At 56.0% G+C, this 20379-nt stretch overlaps 1 protein-coding gene across 29 annotated transcripts in view; it reads left to right on the top strand.

Annotated features, from left to right (window-relative positions):
- Positions 1-20379, top strand: part of HDAC4 (histone deacetylase 4) — a 352953-nt gene that overhangs the window by 273528 nt on the left and 59046 nt on the right. For 16 of the 29 annotated variants that reach the window (XM_077956679.1, XM_028831300.2, XM_077956673.1 and 13 more), the window contains 3 exons: positions 2235-2473; positions 12924-13181; positions 16507-16693. In XM_077956679.1, the coding sequence (XP_077812805.1) occupies positions 2235-2473; positions 12924-13181; positions 16507-16693 (684 nt within the window). The remainder of the gene's footprint in view (positions 1-2234; positions 2474-12923; positions 13182-16506; positions 16694-20379) is intronic. The other 13 variants (XM_028831302.2, XM_028831301.2, XM_077956680.1 and 10 more) reach the window with 1 other exon arrangement.

Raw genomic sequence — 20379 nt, 5'->3', positions numbered from 1 at the left:
TTTTAAGACCGAGTCTCGTTCTGTCACCCAGGCTGTAGTGCATTGGCATGATCTGGGCTCACTGCAACCTTGCCTTCCAGGTTGAAGCGATTCTCCTGCCTCAGCCTCCTGAGTAGCTGGGATTACAGGCGTGTGCCACCATGAGCAGCTAATTTTTGTATTTTTAGTAGAGACGGGGTTTCGCCATGTTGGCCAGGCTGACCTCAGGTGATCCACCTACCTCGGCCTCCCGAAGTGCTAGGATTACAGCCACCGCGCCCAGCCTGACATGCCCTCTTTATGGTGCTTCACTTTTTTCTTTTTTTAACCTGTTCAGGGAATGGTTCTGACATAATGCCCACGTCAACAACTGATAATTCTGAAATACCTTCTTTAGGATGGTTTACCTTTTTCTTTTTTTAACGTTTTCAGGGAATGATTCTGAATGGATTTTTAGTCATTCACTTTAATTTAGTAGCCAGGCATTTATAATAAAATTCAAGATAATGTATCTTTCCGGAAAGTTGTGGGGTTGGGTGAAAAGGGATGGTGGGTTAGAGAACACTGGTGAATAACTTTTGAAAAGGTGGCGAAGAGCAGGCTTGCTGGGGTCTTGCTGGGGGTCTTGCTGGGGGTCTTGTTGGGGGTCTTGTTGGGGGTCTTGCTGGGGTCTTGCTGGGGGTCTTGTTGGGGGTCTTGTTGGGGGTCTTGTTGGGGGTCTTGTTGGGGGTCTTGTTGGGGGTCTTGCTGGGGTCTTGCTGGGGGTCTTGCTGGGGGTCTTGTTGGGGGTCTTGTTGGGGGTCTTGTTGGGGGTCTTGCTGGGGGTCTTGTTGGGGGTCTTGCTGGGGGTCTTGCTGGGGGTCTTGTTGGGGGTCTTGTTGGGGGTCTTGCTGGGGGTCTGGCTGGGTTTAGTCTGGATGTGTCCTTTGTGTTTGCGTATCACATAGTATTTCTTAAATTTAGAAAGCCCCTGCAAAGGGACTTGAGAAGCACTAAGCTGCATGCATGGTTCTCACTGGGAAGCCTGGGCTCCCCTAAACCTGATGACACACCCAGCTGCCTGGCGAGCGCCGACATCAGTGTCCTGGGGGAGGGACATGACAGGAGCTGCCACTTGCTGGCAAGCTACCTTGTATCCCTGGAGATCCCGTAGCCCTTGCAGCTGGCACGTAGCCCCACCTGGGGGCAGGAAGAGCAGGCTGCCTCAGGCAGATGCCGAGTTCCAAAGAGTCCCCCACCAGGGCCTCCAAGAGCTGGTTTGGTCACTTCCTTTGTCATTTCACCCGGTCATGTGCCCTTGAGTGGGTCAGGGTCATTTTTACCCTGAGCAGCATTGTTTAGTGTTTACTCCCCTCAGGTTACCAGGGGACACTTCACGGAGCAGGGCAGAGGGTTCATTAGGTCCTTTTGCCCACAAAACCATGGAAAAATGTTAAACTACCTAAACCAACAATTTGCAGTATATACATATATATCTCTCTCGATGAAAAGCATGCAGAAGGAAAAAGTGTACTTGACTAGGTCGCGTTTTAAATCAAGATACAGATGCCAATTAAAGCAAGATCATCTCCTATCAAAATGGATTCTTTTAATCAAAAAAATACAGGGTTGGTGACAGTGTGGTGAAGTGGGTACCCTCCATTCAGCTGGCAGGGATTAGCCACATCTTTTCAGAAAGGGGTTTTGACAATATGCGTCAGGACTTTTCAAAGTGTTCATGCCATCTTTGTGTATAAAACCAGTGTTCAGAGAGACCTTAAAATGATGTCAACCCTAAGGACAATTATTTTTCTCACAACTCAGGCTGTCTTTGGAAATACCTGGAGGCTCCAGAACCGTGGCAGCCTTCCTCAGCACACTGGTGGCCCTCTCTCCCCTCCCACTGTGCTGTTCAGGCCAAACCCCACCTTTCTAGGGCCTGTGGCCCCCAGGAACAATTGTGTGGTAGCCACTCCTGGGAAGGGCTTCCTCTTTGAAACCTGCCACACGGGACTCCTGACGTTTCCTGTGTCGACCTGATTTTCCATAGAAAATTGCCTCCAAATTACGGTTCCTGTAGTTCCAAAGCACCAGCTCACGGCCCCAGCCTCAGCTGGAAGGGGCCCAGTTAGCGAGCCAGCTCTGGGGCACCAGGGCAGAGCGCCTGGGCTGGCGGGCACAGGGTGCAGTTGTCTCCATCACTTACTCAATAGCCCTCTCTCCCTCCTCTCTTCTTCCTCTTCCCCTCTGCTGTTTCTTCCTCCAATTATCTTCAGACTGGTATCTTTCAGGCCTGGGAGCACTGCCCCTCCACGCACAGTCCTTGGTTGGTGCGGACCGGGTGTCCCCCTCCATCCACAAGCTGCGGCAGCACCGCCCGCTGGGGCGAACCCAGTCGGCCCCGCTGCCCCAGAACGCCCAGGCTCTGCAGCACCTGGTCATCCAGCAGCAGCATCAGCAGTTTCTGGAGAAACACAAGCAGCAGTTCCAGCAGCAGCAACTGCACATGAACAAGGTGGGTTTGCCGGCGACGTGCTCCCGGGCCCCAGGGTGGCTGTGTGTTGCACGCTTCAGCCTCAGCCTTCAGCACTGGCCCCTTTCTGACCTTGAGGGGGGGCATGAGGCAGAAAGAGGGAACTGGGGAGGCACATGCTCTGGCCCACGGCACAGAGCTGGGCCGGGGCAGAAGGGATGCTGCTGGGAGCTTGGGCTCAGGAACAGATCACCTGCAGCGGGACGCGCAGGGCCAGTGCCCTCTCCCAACAGCCCACATGAGTTCAGTTGGACCACGTCCTGCCCATGGTGGCGCATCAGTGCCAGCGAATGGAATAGTCTATTTGGGCAACACTTTTTTCTTGGGTTTCCTAAGGCCATTTACTAAACATATCTTTAAATAAACCAGCAACCCACAGTGCCCATCTTCCAGGCCATCCAGCACTTGCAGACTGCCTGAGTGCATAAGCAGCGTGTACAGGGCCAGGGGGGCCCGGGTGGAGTTGTACAGGTGCAGAACTCCAGCAGGAAGTTGAAGGGACACTGTCAGAGCTGGTTCTGGGCCCGGGCCAGCCCACAGAGGTTTACGTAACCTACAGACATCTTGAAAGTCACTCAGATAAGTCCATTTTCAGGAGGAGTTAGTAGGCAAGGCTAGCGTTGCAATGCTGGTGAAGAGGAAAACTAACGTGCTGAAAATGTGTTGATCAAATGCTGGCATTTGAAATAGAGCAACTTTAAGATAAGAGATGAGATGAGCTGCTGTGGATATAGTCCAGCAGTTCCTCAAAAGGTTGGACACAGCCACCACATGGCCCCACAGCTCTGCTGCCAGAGGTGAAAGCACACATCTACACGTAAACTCACTCAGACATTCACAGCAGCCTGAGTCCCTGTGTCAGGCCGTTCCCGCACTGCTGTAGAGAAACACCTCAGACTGTGTGATTCATAAGAAAAGAGGTCTGATTGGCTCCTCGTTCTGCAGGCTGTAGAGGAAGCATGGTGCTGGCATCTGTTTCTGGGGAGGCCTCAGTCGTAGCGGTAGGCAAAGGGGGAGCGGGCGCATCACTTGGCAAGAGCCGGAGCAAGGGGTGGGGAGAGGGGCCACACACTTCTAACGGACCGGACCCCACCAGAACCCACTCACCAGTGAGGACAGCACCAGCGGACAGTGTTCAACCGTTCATGCCAAATCCAGCCACGTGATCCGGCCACCTCCTGCCAGGTCCCACCTCCCGCCAGGTCCCACCTCCAGTATTGGGGGCTACGATTCAGCAGGAGATGTGGGCAGGGACACAGATCCAAACCATATCAGCTGTAATAACTACAGATCCAAACCGTATCAGCTGTAATAACTCTCAGTCGCAATAGCCACATTACATGGCAATAGCCCAGGTGTCCATCCTGTGATCCGCGGCCACACGCCGGCACACCGGAGTGTCAGCCATAAAGCGGAATGACACTGACATGCTGCAGCACGGAAAAGCCTTGGAAGCAGGGTGCAGGCACAAGAGGCCGCCTGTGGTGTGATTTCATGCACATAAAACGTCCACAGCAGACATACCCACAGAGACAGGATGCAGATTTGTAGGTGCCAGGCCTGGGATGCTGCGGGCAGATGGGGAGCATTGCCAGGGGAACAGCATCTCTTTTTTAGGGATGTTGAAAATATTCCAAAATTGGACTATGGTGCAACTCTGTAAATATACTAAAAACAACAAGTGATACCATTTAAAAGCGTGAATTGGATGGTATGTGAATTATATCCCAATAAAGCTGTTACAAGGAAGAAAGAGGATGAGTTGATGCGAGGGGAACGCCTGGGGTCTGGGATGGTTTTCAGAAGAAACGTTGAGAAACCTGTGGCAGATTTGGAGAGACGGAATCGTTTCTCGGTTTATTGTCTCTCCTGTAAAAGTGCAGCCCCGACTCCACCCCGCCCCCGTTGCTTCCCTGGATTTCAGGACCAGTCCTGGGTTGTCCGCCTGTCCGGAGGCTCAGGGTCTTCTGTGGTTTCCCTGAGGGTGAAAAATTGGGGTTAGGATTGGGGAGGAGACAGACTTTCCAGCACAGGTAGACAGGAGTTGGAAGGTGAAGTACCAGGATCCCCAGCAAGTGCAGAGGCAAAGCTGTGGGGAGCGAGCCCTCCACCGCCAACACTGCTGCCTCTTCCGGCAGCCCTGACCTCCTGATATCATTAACCCCTCCCGCCTGCCTCGTCCCAATTTCCTTCTCTCAAGCCCCACGGTTCCAGCCTAGAAGAAGAGTCAGCTCAGCCCTGGCAGTGGTCGAAGGCTTTGATTGCGTGGTGTCCAGTCCAGCGGGGCTGATGTGGGGAAGGCCTCTGGGAGATGGCAGCTGGCTGTGGCCCAAATCCATCCCAGTGTGTGAGCCATCATGGGGCTGCAGGCTCAGGATTGAGGAGACAGGCCCCTTGGGGCCTTGCTCCAGGGTGGCAGCCGCGTCAGACCAGATGCCCAGCACAGGCCACAGCCTGGCCCCTGCTGCCCACTGGGCATCACAAAATAGGCTCGCCACCCCCACCCCACATGCCCCTCCCCCGCCAAGCCCTCATCACTGGACGGCAGGGAACACATCAGAAATGGGTGGGACACCCAGCAAATCCCCTCACTGGGACGGTAAAGGCACAGGCTGTGGGCATGCCGGGCGCCTGCTAGGCATCTTTACTCCCACGTGTCAAAAGCACTTTCACATCCGTCTTCCTAATGCCAACCTAGGTTTGTTAATTTTATTATGTCATTATCTGAGCGATGGGGTAGGAGGTTTGAGGAAGACAGGAAGCACCTGTTGACATGCCTTATACTCTTGAAGGATTCGGAAACCGGGTGCTCTCCCTGGAGTTGGTTCTGTGATTGATTTCTGGGAGTGAATGACAGTTGATTGAAACGTTTAGACAGTGTTTTCCCGGGACGCCCAGGAAGACAAGGATCTTACCCAGGCTGCCTAACACTGACGTCCCCACCCTTCCTCTTGGAGGATGATGTCCCCAGGGGCTTGTTCCCTGAGGGCCTCTGCCCAGCTCTGGCAGCTGTGAGCCCTCCTGTCCCACGGCTCTGCTCCAGCCTACATCAGGGTTGCAACTGGGCCCGGGTTGGTCTGCCCCTCCTTCAGCCTGTACCTTAGAGAGAGGTGCTTTGGAAACATCACTCTGAATAAAAAAGGAAGAGAGAAAGAGAGGTAGCCTGTGCCTAGCCGTGGTGTTCCCCGCAGCCATATGCAGCCACTCTAGTTTTCCCGAGGCCCGCAGCCTGCAGAGCTGCCCATTTTGCCTGAGAAAACTCCACCAGGTGGACAAGATCGACCCCAAGCTGGCTCTGCTCTCCTCTCCCTGGCCTGTGGTCGGGATGGTGGCAGGTGATTTCCAGCTGCGTCAGCTGCTATTGCCCGTGCCTTGTACACAGTGGTGTTCAATACTGGTTTGCTGCATAAAGGAACTTTCTGGAGAACGCACGCCATCAGAGGGCGAGTGGAACAGAAACTCTGCAGGTGAAACTGGCCCTCCGTGTTCACTGGCCATGTCTGGACCTGGCCTGAGTTATGTGTGGTTTGCGAGCAGTGGGTGATGTGCGTCCAGGTGAAGTACCTCTTTCTATTAAAAGAGGACATCGGAAGGCGTCCTCCACCCCCAGAGCGAGAAGCCTTACTGCTGAAGGTGGTTCTTCCAGTGGTTTCTGGATTCCGCGCAAGAACCTGCCTCCTGCAGAGTGGAGGGCTCAGGGGTGTCTCCCTTTAACTTGACATCCTCAGTTTTGAATATGAAAACCAGGACTCGTATTTTGGGTGGTCTAATTATGAATGTGTCCAATTGTTTTAAAATACTGGCAGTTGACCAGTTCGATTTTGACCCTGAACTCCCACCTGACTTTTTAAAAATGTAATTCCAAATATGGAGGTGCATTTGTTCTTCCTGAATTGATGAAAGGGGGCGCTCAGTGTCCCCAAGGCCTTCAGACTGCACAGAGCTGCTTCAGTTATTTGCCTGCGTCCAGCTCGCCTCCCAAAGGCAGCTCTGCAGTGCGGCCCCAGCCCACAGCCCAGCCAGTGAGACTCGGAACTGAATGTCAAAGGAGAGGGAGAGAGAGAAGGAGGCTTTGTTTGCGGCCGTGGCCCAGGGAGGTGACCCACAGGCGCCTGCGTCAGTGCCAAGGCACGGGGCCTGGCCTGCGTCACAGAGGGCTTTGACGTGGCGCCACTGCCAAAGTGACGTCCTCCTCATGCCCCGCCTGAGAGCCCGAGCCCGATCCCCACGGTGTGGAGATGATTCCTCCTCCAGGCCGAGGGCGTTCTGCAGCGGTGGACACTTCAGAGGCTTCATCCTCGTGAAAGGAAGGAAAAAGACCTGGGAATGTTGTCACTAAAGGACACTAAAGAGACGTGGCCCCTGGCAGCACACGCCATCTGCAGCCAGCCCGGAGAAGGGCTGTCCAAGAGCCCTCGGAACAGTGGGGAGGTCTGGTGATACACAGCACGGGAGACGCGGCTGCCAAAAGCCTCCGGCGAGTAGGTTGCAGTGGCCCCGGGGGCCCTGAAACAGCCCCCCAGGAAAAGAGGCTGACCCCCGCTATCTCCACTGCCATTCATCTGTGCATAAGAGAAGGACGTTTGAGATTTTCTTACAAAGTTCTTGAAGTTTTTCTTTAGGTTTGGAATTTAAAGCTGGACATGGTGGCTCACACCTGTAATCCCAGCGCTTTGGGAGGCCAAGGTGGGTGGATCACTTTGACTCAGGAGTTCAAGACCAGCCTGGGCAACGTGGTGAAATCCCTTCTCTACAAAAATTAGCCAGGCAAGGTGGTGCGTGCTTGTAGTCCCAGCTACTCGGGAGGCTGGGGTGGGAGGATTGCCTAAGCCCTGGTGACAGAGGTTTCAGTGAGCCCAGATTGCATGACTGCACTCCAGCCTGAGCAACAGAGCAAGACCCTGTCTCAAAAAAAAAAAAAAAGAAAAGAAATTTAAAGGAAAGCATCAGAAGTAGTCCTGGAGCTTCTCTGTCCACTGAGTCCTCCCTGGGCCGCCTCCTTTAAAAAGCAAACAGGCAAACCGTCTTCCTCTCTCAGCCTGGCTTCCTGGGAGTGGCCGTTTGCTGCAGGAACCCCTCCCCTCCACCCTCAGCTGCTTTGTCCCCCACCCCACCCTAAAGAAGGGACCTGCCTCTGTGTCCCCCACAGGGTTGCTGCCCTCCATCACTTTTATCCACTTTAGAATGGCCCCTGGGCTGCTAAAGAAAGGCAGGCACACCATTTCTGGTCATTGCTGGGATGCGGCAGCCCCACAGGGTCCCCTCTAAGGTCCTAGCCTTCCTCCCCCACCCCTCCCCCTATTTCCCTTCCGCATCCCCCCATTTCCCTCCCCCACCATCCCCCATTTTCCTCCCCCACCCTTCCTCCTTCTCCCTTTGCCCTTTCCTGGTGTGGCACCCACTCTTCTGCTGGTCCTCTGGTCTCCTCTCCTTGTCTGTGTGTGTCTATGCCTATGTGTATTTATGTATCTGTGTATCTCTCTCTTCATGTGTATATGTATCTGTATGTCTGTGTGTGTATCTGTGCACCTGTCTATGGTTCTGTGTGTGTGTGTGTGTGTCTCTGTGTGTGTGTCTGTGTGTGCCTCTGCATGTATGTGTATCTGTGTGCGTATGTATCTGCGTGTGAGCCTCTATGACCTCCCTGCCTCCCGACACCCTAACACTGGTCCCCTGAGGCCTCATCCCTGTTTCTTTGGCTCCCCAGCTCTGCGTAGCACCTCTGTGCTCCCAGCTTTGACTTTGTTCCACCTTCTTACTGCTCCAGTCCTGATCTGTCTCCCAAATCACAGACTTGAATCTGCACTTTCTTGCTGGATTTCTACGGGCCCCACTGGATGATGGGATTCAGCCTCTCTGGGCTGCCCTCTACCCACCTTCCCTCCCCAGGCAAACGTGTCCTCTGTGGTGACCCTTCTCTGATGCTTGGCCAGGAGTCCTGGTGTCTCCTGCTCACTCTCCTGTCCCCACTGACGCTGGACCCAGCCTCTGTGCCAGCCTCTGCCCAGCCCTGCTGCCCCTGTGCAGTCACTTCTCTGCAGGCATTCCCCTGCCCTCGTGCTGACTCATTAGCACCTTCCTGTGTCGCAGGCAGGACCATGCACCCCTCGGAGGGACCCACAGCCTCTCCTGCCCGTCCGCTGATGAGCAAAGCCCACATTGTGAGGAGCCCTCTGAGGCCCTGAACACCTCCTCCGCCCTGAGCTCCGGTCCACACGTCCTCAGCCCTGAGCTCCCGTCCCCATGCCCTCAGCCCTGAGCTCACATCCCTGTGCCCTCAGCCCTGAGCTCTGGTCCCCACATCCTCAGCCCTGAGCTCCCATCCCCGCACCCTCACCCCTGAGCTCCGGTCCCCGTGTCCTCAGCCTGTGGTCTGAGGCCCTGTCTCCTCATCCTTAGACTGTTGCTTTTCCTTCCACACCTGCAGCCTCCAGGACATTCTTGCTTCCTGAAGGCCCGTCCTGGCTACTGCTCTCCCTCCTCCCTAATCCCTCCTGCTCCTCATCCAGGGTATTGTCCTCAGTGCTCTGTGCCACCTTCTTAGGGAATTGTTCTGCGTTCAGATTCTTTGTTCTTTGCTCTCCCTCCAGTGCACGGAGTAATAAGGGCCCCACTCTCAAGAAACCTCCCATGCGCCACTCAGTCAGTCTCATCTCATTACCCATCAGACTGCGCCGGGCCCTGGGGGAGCTGCGGGAACTGAGCGCATGGGTGACCTCTTGATGAGTGTCCTGAAAGCCAAGCCTTGGATGCCATCTTTGAGGTCCCCTGTGAAACAGCGCAGCTTCACCCAGCACACCTGGTGCCCCTGCTCACAATGACCGCGGTCCCACCGGGCTCCCTGTTCTCCCTGCCCTCACAGGGCCTCTCAGGCTCTCAGTGTGCAGGAAGAAGATGAGATTGAGAAATCACAAGCAATCCCAGACCTCAAAATCATCAAGTGAAACGAGTGTTGAAACATAGGCTTTTTTTGTAAACCACTGAGAAACCTGTCAGAGCAAATGGGGACAATGTTGGCAGATTCCTTACTTGTTTCTCCGCAGCTTTATGAAGCTAACTGAAAACAATCGCCTGTATTTACAGCATACGGCGTGATTTGATTCTTGTATGCATTGTGAAATGATTGCCACACGGGACCTCATTCATGCCCCCGTGCCCTCACGGGGCTCTCATTGTGTCTGTGGTGAGGTCCGTGAGTATCAGGGCCACCAAGCTGGGCATCAGGCCCTAGAACTTATTCCCCTCCCAATGGCACCCTCACCCGTGGACAGCACGTTCCTGTTCCTGACGCGCGGCCACCCACTGCTCCACGCTCGTCCCTGCGGGTCTGGCTTTCTGAAACTGAGTTCCTTACGTGCCACGCCGCCCACCGGTTCCCGCACTGCCGATGGCCGGCCCTCCCTGACACTGTGCTGCCTGCACCGTGGCTGGACCTGGCTCCCTTTCCCTGTACCAGGTCAAAACCTCTTCTGAAGACAAGCTGCCTTCGGTTTAGAGATAAACAATGGATCCATGTTTTCTTCACTTGGCTCTTACTGCCATACTTTGAAGTGCTCTTATAAAGAAAGTTAAGGGATGATCACGTAAAACAAACCCCCCCCCCACCTAATCTAAAGGCTCTGATGTTCCACAGTGAGGCACAGCAGGGGCTCCGGAGGCTGAAAACTCACTATGTTGTGTGTGTGTGTCTGCATCTCAGACCTGCTGCGTGGGGACCGGTGTTGTCTGATACGGCTGACCCCTGGAAGCAAGCGGACACTGAGTGCCCACCGATCTGTCCCCCGTAGTTCAGGCAGCCCGAGAGGCCGCCTCGAGTGAGTGTGGGGCAGCACGCAGGGTTCTGAGGGTGTTTAAATACAAGGGCTCGGGGGATTTCAGGTGTCAGGCTTCCTTGCGCAGCTCAGTTTCCTTCTGGAAACAGTCAGATGTGGTGCTGAGATCCATCCTCCATGCACTGCAGCTCCTCTCTCTGCCAGGAACTTGGCTTGTCCCACCATCCCTCAAATCTGCCCTTCAGCCTGTTCCCCACAGGGACAGATGAATTGCGCATCCAGAGAGACCCCTCGATTTGGGGCTTTGGGATTGTGGGACGTTCTTTCACAGTCTGCAAAGGAGCGCCACTCAGTCAGTGCCTTCTTCTGAGAAACTGCGCCCTTCCTAGTCTAACTCCAGACCCCCACCTCCTCTCCTGAGCCTTTTTATGCCAGTTCCCACGTCCCTCTCTCCCCTCTTGCTCTCATCTCCAGCCTTTGCTCTGCTCACATTCATCCCTCTTCTGGCTCCCTTGCCCAAGCAGCTCCATTGCCCAAAACCAAGGAGTTGTCCTGGCCACCCTCTCTTCCCTCTCCATATGCAATCTGTCCCTGGGCCTGGAGCTGCTTCCTTTTTGCTGTCACAGAAACCTGTCCTTTCTCCCATGCCTTAGCCAGACGTGGAGCCGGCCTCACCCTTTCAACCTCTGGCCCGCCTGCCTGCCGCAGGGCATGTGTCTAAAACATGCACCTGCTTGTCTTCAGCCCAGAGTGCCCTTCCCACAGCCCCACCTCGTCTCCGGCACCCTGCGTCCCTGCTCTCTGGCCTTCCACGCTGTAGCCCTGCTGACTCCTCACAGCTCCCGGAGAGCACTGAAGTCAGCCTTACACCCCGTTCCACTTTGCCCCACTACCTGGACGCCCCTTGCATTTGCCCCGTCCTTTTAGTGAATGTGCAATGAGTAATGCCTGTGCCACATGGATGAGTCAGAAGGGGTCCCTACCCCCCTGGGAACTGCAGACTGCAGGAAAGATGGATACATGAATGGCAACCACAGGAAAGCCAGAGGACGGCGGGGGACTGGAGGAGGGCACATTGCACTATCAGGAAGATCAGCTGACCCTTCCTGGAAAAGGTGGCATGCACAGGAGGCCCACAGAGCCTCTCGCAGTGGCCGAGGAAGGAAGAGAGGCAGTGGGCTGGAGGCGAGTGTGGCACGAGGGACGCAGAGCCGGCAGTGCGCTGGGGAGCAGGGTGGCAGGGAGAGAGAGGGAGGCTGCAGGGGCGACATGGTCAATTGATGGAAGGGCTCTGCAGCAGAGGCAGGATGGCGGAAGAGCACTTGGGGGACGTTCAGCAGGGGAGTGACCAGGTCCACTGGCCCGTGTGAAAGCGCACCCTCACTGCTACATGAAGAAGATTGCAGAGAGTTGACGCTGGAGGTGGGGGCTTCCCGGGGGCCATGCTGCCATCCAGGCAGGAGAGGCCAGGTGGGACCAAAGCAGGAAAGGCAGGAGGTCGAGGCTGGAGAGAAGCAGCACCGTCCAGAGGCGTTTCTCATGAGCAGTGCGCGGGCAGTGCTTGGCGGACGGAAGTAGGAGTTTGGGGTGTGACTGGACAGCTGGCCAGAGAGAGGTTCCAATAGCCAAGAGTGGGTCCTAGAGAAGGGAGAGGCTTGGGAGGAGCTCTCTGCGTTCGGCATTGGGCCTGCTGTGCTGGCCTGTGAGGTCTGACAGGAAATGAGGTCAGGGAGCATCTAGGGAGTCCCACAGGAGGGAGGATGCCACGGTTCTTGGGGCCCCATAGTGGGGCAGGTCATGCAGGACCCGTGGAATCCTGCAAGAAGGGAGGTCATGGTGTCCCTGAGATCCTGCAGAAGGGGAGGCCATGGCATCCCTGGGATTCAGCAGGAGGGGAGCTCATGGCACGTCAGTGGGATCCCACAGGAAGGGAGGTCACAGAGTGTCCATGGTATCCCAGGAGGGAGGCCGTGGCATCCCTGGGATTCAGCAGGAGAGGAGGTCATGGCACATCAATGGGATCCCATAAGAAGGGAGGTCACGGAGCGTCCATAGTATTCCAAGAGGGAGGCCATGACATCCCTAGGATTCAGCAGGAAGGGAGGTCCTGGAGTGTTCCCAGGATCCGGCAGGAGGGAGGTCATGGCACATCGGTGAGACCCTGCAGGAGGGGAGGCCGTGGCGTGTCAGTGGGCTCAGGCAGTGAGCATTGTGGACGTCGATGTCTTCCGCTGGGTGGGTGGTGGCTGTTTCTCTCAGCAGTTGTGGCTATGAGGTCAGCATTGGCCTCTCCTTCACACTCAGGCTCCCCTCTGCAGACTCGGTTGACACCTGCGGCTTCTTTTCTGTTTCTCGGTGCCTGACGCAGAAGAGGTGCTTAGTAAACCCCAAATGTTAGTCAGCCTCCTTCCCTGGGCCAGGTCACCTTGACCCCGGGCTGGGGTCCTGATGGGCATTATTTTCTCAGCACCGTGGATAGCGCCCAAGTGCCTGTTGTGCGGGAAGATGAAGGCGCCTGCTGGCCTGTGGCAGGGCGATAAGATGCCTTGAGTCCCTGATTGTCTGCCCCAGAGGGGGGTGGTTGGCAGCATCCCTCCTCCTGTCTGATGAGCTCAGAGGCCCCGGCTCTCTGTGCTTCATGTATTTCCTCTGCCTTGCAGATCATCCCGAAACCAAGCGAGCCGGCCCGGCAGCCGGAGAGTCACCCAGAGGAGACGGAGGAGGAGCTCCGTGAGCACCAGGCTCTGCTGGACGAGCCCTACCTGGACCGGCTGCCGGCGCAGAAGGAGGCGCACGCACCAGCTGGCGTGCAGGTGAAGCAGGAGCCCATTGAGAGCGATGACGAAGAGGCAGAGCCCCCTCGGGAGGTGGAGCCGGGCCAGCGCCAGCCCAGTGAGCAGGAGCTGCTCTTCAGACAGGTGACTACAGGCAGGGAGGGCACCAGCAGGCTGGCACGCACAGCCACCCTCGATCCCCGGGCAGCATCTTCTGTGTGGTGATCACGGGAGCTGCAGGGCATCCTTGTGCTGTCGCTGTCCAGTGTCTCACCCGTCTTGTCCTGGCCAGTGAGGGAGGTTGATGTGGCTTCTGTTTTGTCCCAGCTGTTCCTAGCGATTCGAGATGTTTGCCCACTGCGGGTGGTTACGTAACTGCTTTCCAGCCATGCACAGGCCCCAGAGAATGGGTTTCCTTCCTGTTTGTAGGCTGTAAATGATCACAGCATCCACGTGTTAGTGAGATACAGCATGCTTTTTAAAGAAGTGAAGGAAATAGAGGTATTAATTGATCAAAAAGACAGGCAGGGTCTGATCAGAAGTCAAGACCTTTTGTGGCCCAGTGGTGCTAATGAGCAGCCCTGCAGATCCAGACAAGACGGGTACGATCGTGGCACCCAGAGCCAGTAAGGCTTCAGGGCACTGACACCCAGTAACCAAATGCACAGGAGCCTGATGAAGAAGGCCAGTGAATGATTGGTTAATTTCCAGTGAAACATAAAACTTCTGAGTCAACAGAAATACCTGAGGCATTTGGGCAGCCAGCTGGAGCCCCGTATCTGCAGCCAGAGTGTCCTCAGAAAGGTGGCTTCCTCCCTATAGGCAGGAAGCGAGCCTGAGGAACCACAGCTGTAGGATTTGATTCTGTCCTCCAGCAGCAGAGCTGCTGCCTCGGCTGCAGGAGCCACTGGATCATTCCCTCCCTTGTCTCTGGACTCCATGCTGGCCGTGCCACTGAGCACCTCCCCAGCTTCCTGACTGCCAGCTGTGTGGCCAGAGCTGCATCTCTACCCCCAGCAGCACCCTGGAAGCCAGGAGCAGGACGCCCTGCAGTAAACTGTTCCCTTTAATTCTCAGCTGCAGGTCTTGGCACCGAATGAATCAGTGTGGGGCCTTGTACCTGGAGCACCTAGACCCAAGCCTGCCGCACGGGGGGTCAGGTCTCAGTGGTCTCCAGAGGCTTCTGGGCCAGGAGCCCTTCTCTACCAAGCTTCCCCCGGCGGTGGGCATTGGGTGCTATTTCTCCTTTTTGTTCAGAGGGCGGCCTCTCTCTAATTTCTGGGCCGTCTTAATTAGCACCCCGGGCACTAAACACTACACAGCCCAGCAGCCTGGCAAAGACAGAGAGAGAAAGCCCCGGGCCTCTCTGGCACACACACGGTGCTTCGTGGTGAACACTCATCCACAGGTCCCGTCTGACAGGCCCGGGTTTGGGGCCTCTTCCTGTGGTCGGGCCTTGAAAGTCGATGAAGGTCTGAAATTCAGTGTGCTGTTATTATGCGGATAAGAAGTGGGAAACTATTTACATTAATAATTTTTGGGACTAGTTTCTCATAGATCGGCGTTCACTTTGAAAAAAGAGGCTTGTTATATTCCAAGCGTGAGATGATGATTAGAAACAATTTCTGTTCTCTCTGGAGAGTAATAGGCAGAACTCCTTATCAGGGAAACTTGGTAGTACACGGAGCAATTTGCCGAGGTAAACCTAAGGCGGGGCACCTTCCAGCCGGTGTCCGGGAGGATTGCTTATTAACCGCTTAACCACGTGGGGCCCACAGCAATCCCAGCTGAATTTGGTTAGCCGCAGACTGGGGGCCTGTGGGTGCTGGCTCCTACTCCAGCTCCTGCTCCAGCTCCTCCGCCTGTCTCGGGGCTCCCCTCTTCTCTGCTCCCTCCTGGCTCTTTTTTTTTTCTTTTTTTGAGACGTAGTCTCACTCTGTTGCCCAGGCTAGAGTGCAGTGGTGCCATCTTGGCTCACTGCAGCCTCCACCTTCTGGGTTCAAGTGATTCTTCCCCCTCAGCCTCCCGAGTAGCTGGGACTACAGGCACCTGCCATCATGCCTGGCTAATTTTTTTTTTTTTTTTTTTGGTAAAGACAAGGTTTCACCATTTTGGCCAGGCTGGTCTCGAACTCCTTACTTCAGGTGATCTACCCACCTTGGCCTCCCAAAGTGCTGGGATTACAGGCGTGAGCCACCTGGCCTGATTCCTAAAGACAGGACAGATCAGAGCCTGGCCAGGCAGCTCTGGCTTCCCCCAGTGCTGGCAGCACAGGGCTGGACTCCGCCTCTCATACAGGAGCTGAGATGTAGGTACCTGGTTTTCCACGTTCACAGGATTTGTTCATCAAAACTAAGACAGGATTGGCGCAGAGCTCCCAGCGAGGAGGCGCCCGGCTTTCTTTGTGCCTCGGCTTGGGTGGCAGGTCGCTGTGCTCTCCCTCAGCTGCTGTCTGGGGAGAGGCTAGGCAGCTGTGGCCTCATCTCTGCCCTGCTTCCTCCACTCCACTCTGCCTCGTATGAGGGTGTGCACCTCAGCCTGTTCCCAGAATCCCTTGGGGTGTCCCAGGCCCCTGACTAAGTGGCCTCCCTACACAGAGCCCAGCCCAGCCCCATCTCATCAGAGAGGCACATCCCCACCAGCAGGCCTGCTCCAGGCTCCAAGGGTCCTGGGTGCCTGGAAGCTGATGGGCTGTTTCTGCTTTTAGCCTGCATGAGGATGTGTGGAATGTGAGACCAGGGAGGGGAGCGGCTGCAAATGAAGCCGAGCTAGCACTTCCAAGTCTGAGAATCAAGGGTGCTTTCTCACCCAAGTTTAGTGTGCAGATTCAGTGCTGTTGGTCAAAACTAAGACCCACAAACCCAACAAGGGGGCGAGGCTTCATGCCCACCCACTGTACGTGTGTGGTGTGGCAGAGTGAGTGCTTTGGTCCCCGTGTGTGGTGTGGCAGAGTGGGTACTCTGGTCCCCACATCTGCATGGCCTTCGCATATCTCCCAGTGGAACCAGCGAGGGCCAGGCTGCCGCCCCAGCAAGAGCCTCTCTCCACACCTGCCAGGCCCCACTCCCCTGCACCTGGTCCAGGCTGCTCCTGGCTCAGTACCTCCTCAGAGAAGCCCTCGTTGATACCCCATACTGTCTAGGCCTCCCTGGGACCCCGTGACTCAGCCTGTGTTATCCTGTTGATAAAGCCCATGGCGGGATCCCATGTGGACAACCTGCTTTCCCTAGAAAGAGCCACATCCTGGGAGACAGAGCCCGTGCTGGCCTCATTCTCGGCTCTGGGCCCACTCAGGCTTCAGGGCACTCACAGGGAAGGCCTCTCCACGCAGCTGGCCTCCCAGCATCCTTGTGGCCCGTGTATGGCCTGTGCATGGATGGGAGACTTGCAAGAGAGGGCAGCCCCTAGCCCTGCAGCCCAGCCGTGGGAGGTGCCTGCAGCCGCCAACATGGCCGTTTCTTCCCCGCAGCAAGCCCTCCTGCTGGAGCAGCAGCGGATCCACCAGCTGAGGAACTACCAGGCGTCCATGGAGGCTGCCGGCATCCCCGTGTCCTTCGGCAGTCACAGGCCTCTGTCCCGGGCGCAGTCCTCACCGGCATCTGCCACCTTTCCCGTGTCTGTGCAGGAGCCCCCCACCAAGCCGAGGTTCACGACAGGTAACAGATGGCCTTTGTGCAGCCTGAGGATGTGACGCGGGCCACAGTGGGCACAGACCGGGGCGGGGGGTACTCCGGGCCCAGCTCTGCAGAGGCTGAGGGGCTGGGCAGGCACGAGGGCGGGAACCACACAGGCCTCTCATGGAGGCCCTCTCCCTGCCCCACGCCCTACACCCTCAGTTCTGTTATTCTGGGGGCCTGTCATGGGCTCACTTGCCCACCTTTCCTGTCCCAGAGACCCATGGTCTCCTCCAAGAACAGTCCACAGCCCATGCCCGTGGGGCCATGAGAGCCTACAGCTTCTGGTCCGGCTTAGGAATCACGAGCCCACACTTCTCCACTTACTCTCTCATACTTCACCCACGTCCACAGCGTTGACTCTGAGGCTCCAGTGGCAGGACTGTGAATGGCTGGTGGGGGGCCATGATTACACGAGAGCAGAGCCCGGGACCCCTGGGACATGCTGCGGGAGCCACACATCTGTCTGTGCCATCCCTCGTACCATCCTCACCCCAGGGAGGTGACCTGCCGGCAGGGGTCCTTGGTTTTCCCTGCACGGTACCCCACCAGAAGTCAGGAAGCAAGCGAGGTGTCCACCATGGCTGAGGAGGCAGGCGGGGCTGGGCCCTGGACTTGTCTGCCTGGAGCTGCCTGGAGTCAGGGAGGAGACTGCTGTCCCGGGCCGCCCCGCCGCCCAGCCACCCCTGCAGGGGAGAGGCGGGAAGGAGGGCTGGCTTCTGGCAGGGCTTGCCTCTGAGACAAGCACGGAGGCAGGAGAGCTCTTCATATTGTTTTGATCTAATATTTCTTGTTAATGACGCACTAAGAAAAAAGTTCTGTAAATACAGCATGGCTTCATTCTTCAGATAATTCTCATCACATGGCTTAGTGTTCTGCAGTCTGCAAAGTTCTCACTCTCAGGTCTTAGAAGGATGCTATTCATATTCAGAGAAAAATTTCCATAGTAGTAATCCAGCAAGTAAAATGCTGCTTCTCAGAAAGAAAAGCAAAAAGAAAACTGTGGAAGGTCACAGAGGCAGCCAGATGGCCCACTCCACACTCCACACGCCACACTCCACACGCCACACGCCACACTCCACACGCCACACGCCACACTCCACAAGTCCTCGGCAGGTGACTGCAATAAGTGTGTTCTTGAAAGAATGCAGCTCAGACAAGGGGGACCCCAGTCACCGCCACCAAGGCGGGAATTCGCCCACTAAGCTGGCCCACCGTGACTGGTCCCAGGAGAATTCCAGGGAGTCCCACTTCGTTGTTGTCCTTTCTTAGTTTGTCTTCATTACTTTTTAAACAAATTTATAAAACAGTATGTGTTCATTGTAAAGAAACAAACATGATAGAGGCCGGGCGCGGTGGCTCAAGCCTGTAATCCCAGCACTTTGGGAGGCCGAGACGGGTGGATCACGAGGTCAGGCGATCGAGACCATCCTGGCTAACACGGTGAAACCCCGTCTCTACTAAGAAATATAAAAAACTAGCCGGGCGAGGTGGCGGGCGCCTGTAGTCCCAGCTACTCGGGAGGCTGAGGCCGGAGAATGGCGTGAACCCGGAAGGCAGAGCTTGCAGTGAGCTGAGATCCGGCCACTGCACTCCAGCCTGGGCGACAGAGCAAGACTCCGTCTCAAAAAAAAAAAAAAAAAAAAAAAAAAAAGAAACAAACATGATAGAAACCCACAGGAAATACCATTTGCCCGTAATCCCGCTCCCCAGTGGTGGCAGGTTGTTAGTATTTGGTTTAAATCTTCCAGATCTATTTCTGTGCATAGCCAGATGGACAGATAGACACAAACATAATTTGTTTCACAGAGACGGGACTCTGTTGTGTCTGATGCTTTCTGTTAGTACCTCACACTCTCAGCCATCTTCCTGTGTCCGTGCACAGCGACGCAGCACGTTCCTTTAGCCACGTAGTCTCCTGGCTGGCTCTGCCACCCTCAGCTGTGTGGGTTTTGCCGCTTCTCCATCTCTCTGCGCTCCAGCTTTTCTGTCTGTAAAGGCAGTAAAGCGGGTGTCTGCCTCATAGGTTCCAGCCGTGTGCTTAGTAAATATTAGCACATGTGACCTTATCATCATGATTCCACTGAAAGGGGCCGTCCCCATTCCTCGTATCCATGAGCAACTGGTTGTTTCTGCACACACACCTGTGTATTTGATGGCACCGTGTCCGTCATTGCCTATGTGTCTGTGTTGCCATTACAAACTCCCGAGCACACCCATGCCCACACACAGTGTACTGATTGTGAGTCCTAGATTCGTTGACTCCTGTAAGCCTGCACCTACCCTGTTGCTTTTTTTTTTTTTTAACCAGAAGTCCTGTCCCCCAGCACTGTTTTGCAAGTACCCCCAAAATTCCTCAAGTGCAGGAGACTGACTCCTGTTAGTCTGACTCACAAGAGGCTGAGCCAGGAAGTATGGCAACTAATATGCACCAAGAGTATCCTGTAGCTGGACCCTGCAAACACTGGACCACCTTGAATCTCAGCTCCCCTTGGCTGGGGATGCTGCCTCTGTTCCCAGTAATGGGAACATATGTGGGGAGGACCGCATCCTGGGCCAGCACACTGAAGCACTAGAGCGGGTCCGTCTGGGCAGCTTGCCCAGGCTCTTCACCAAGTGCCCCGCCCTTATCCACCTGGGTGAACCCACATTAGTATAGGTGCCCCTGGGTAGTGACCTGCCTGCTGAAGGCATCCATTCACCCAGCCTGGCCTTCCCTTTGTTAAGTCCTGGGAGACCAGGTGTGTGAGGCACAGACACATCCCAGCAGGGCCTCGGGGCAGCCCTCCTGCCAGATGTCACCAGGCCTTGTGAAAAGGGGTCGTGGTAGAGCTGTGTCCCGGAGAGCCACCTGGCCTTCCCTCCCATTTGTAGCCTCTGCAGACAGGCCAGGTACTCTCCCCTTCACAGCAGCCCCACATGTACTGAGACAGGGTGGCATCCAACACGGGTTCAGGCACATCGCCTTTCCTACTACAGAGCCCCAGGCTGCCAGCCCACTTGGTTCTGGGGCTCCCACCAGGAGCCTCTCCTGTGGCTGCTGCACCCGGGGGCCCGTCTGTGCTGAGCTCAGTGCTGTGGGGAGCACATGGCTGGCCTCTGTTCACAGTCAGAGGTTAAGTAGACCTGTGTACACAGGTTTTGCGTGTGTTTTCTAGCACACGTGTTCCAGTCGCTCTGGAAGTTTCTAAAAGCAGGGCCTGAATCTGGTGTTTCTTTGGAATCTCAAGTACCTTGGACAGTTCTCTGCCCAGCAGAACTGGAGTTAGAGGTTGGTCCAGGACCAGGCAGACTTTGAGGGTAGGGGGCTAGAGTCGCCTCCTTCTGGAAATCAGCGCCATCCTCCCCAGCATGAGTCCCACATGGAGCTCACCCCTGCAAGGTGCAGCCACCCAGGGCGGGCCTTCTCGTCACTGTTCTCTCCTCAACCTGCTGCAGCAGGGCAGCTGCGTGCGTCCCTGCCCGGGTCCTGGGGCGCTGCTGTGAGCATGAGTGACAGGCAGGCCTTCCCGCCTGCCTGGCCTCTGCATTCGTCCACGTCCTCTGGGCCTGGCCAGTCGAGGGGTCTTGGCGAACATGGTATTTTTTAAAGGACCATCCCAGCCTCCGTCTCCTTCTAGGGAAGTGTGGTCCTGCCACCGCCCGGGGCAGCCAGCTAGTGGGTGGTT

This window comes from Macaca mulatta, chromosome 12, assembly GCF_049350105.2.
Source record: "Macaca mulatta isolate MMU2019108-1 chromosome 12, T2T-MMU8v2.0, whole genome shotgun sequence".
Lineage (NCBI taxonomy): Eukaryota > Metazoa > Chordata > Mammalia > Primates > Cercopithecidae > Macaca > Macaca mulatta.
Note: the sequence above shows the minus strand (reverse complement) of the source record. Positions and strands in the feature narration are given on the sequence as shown.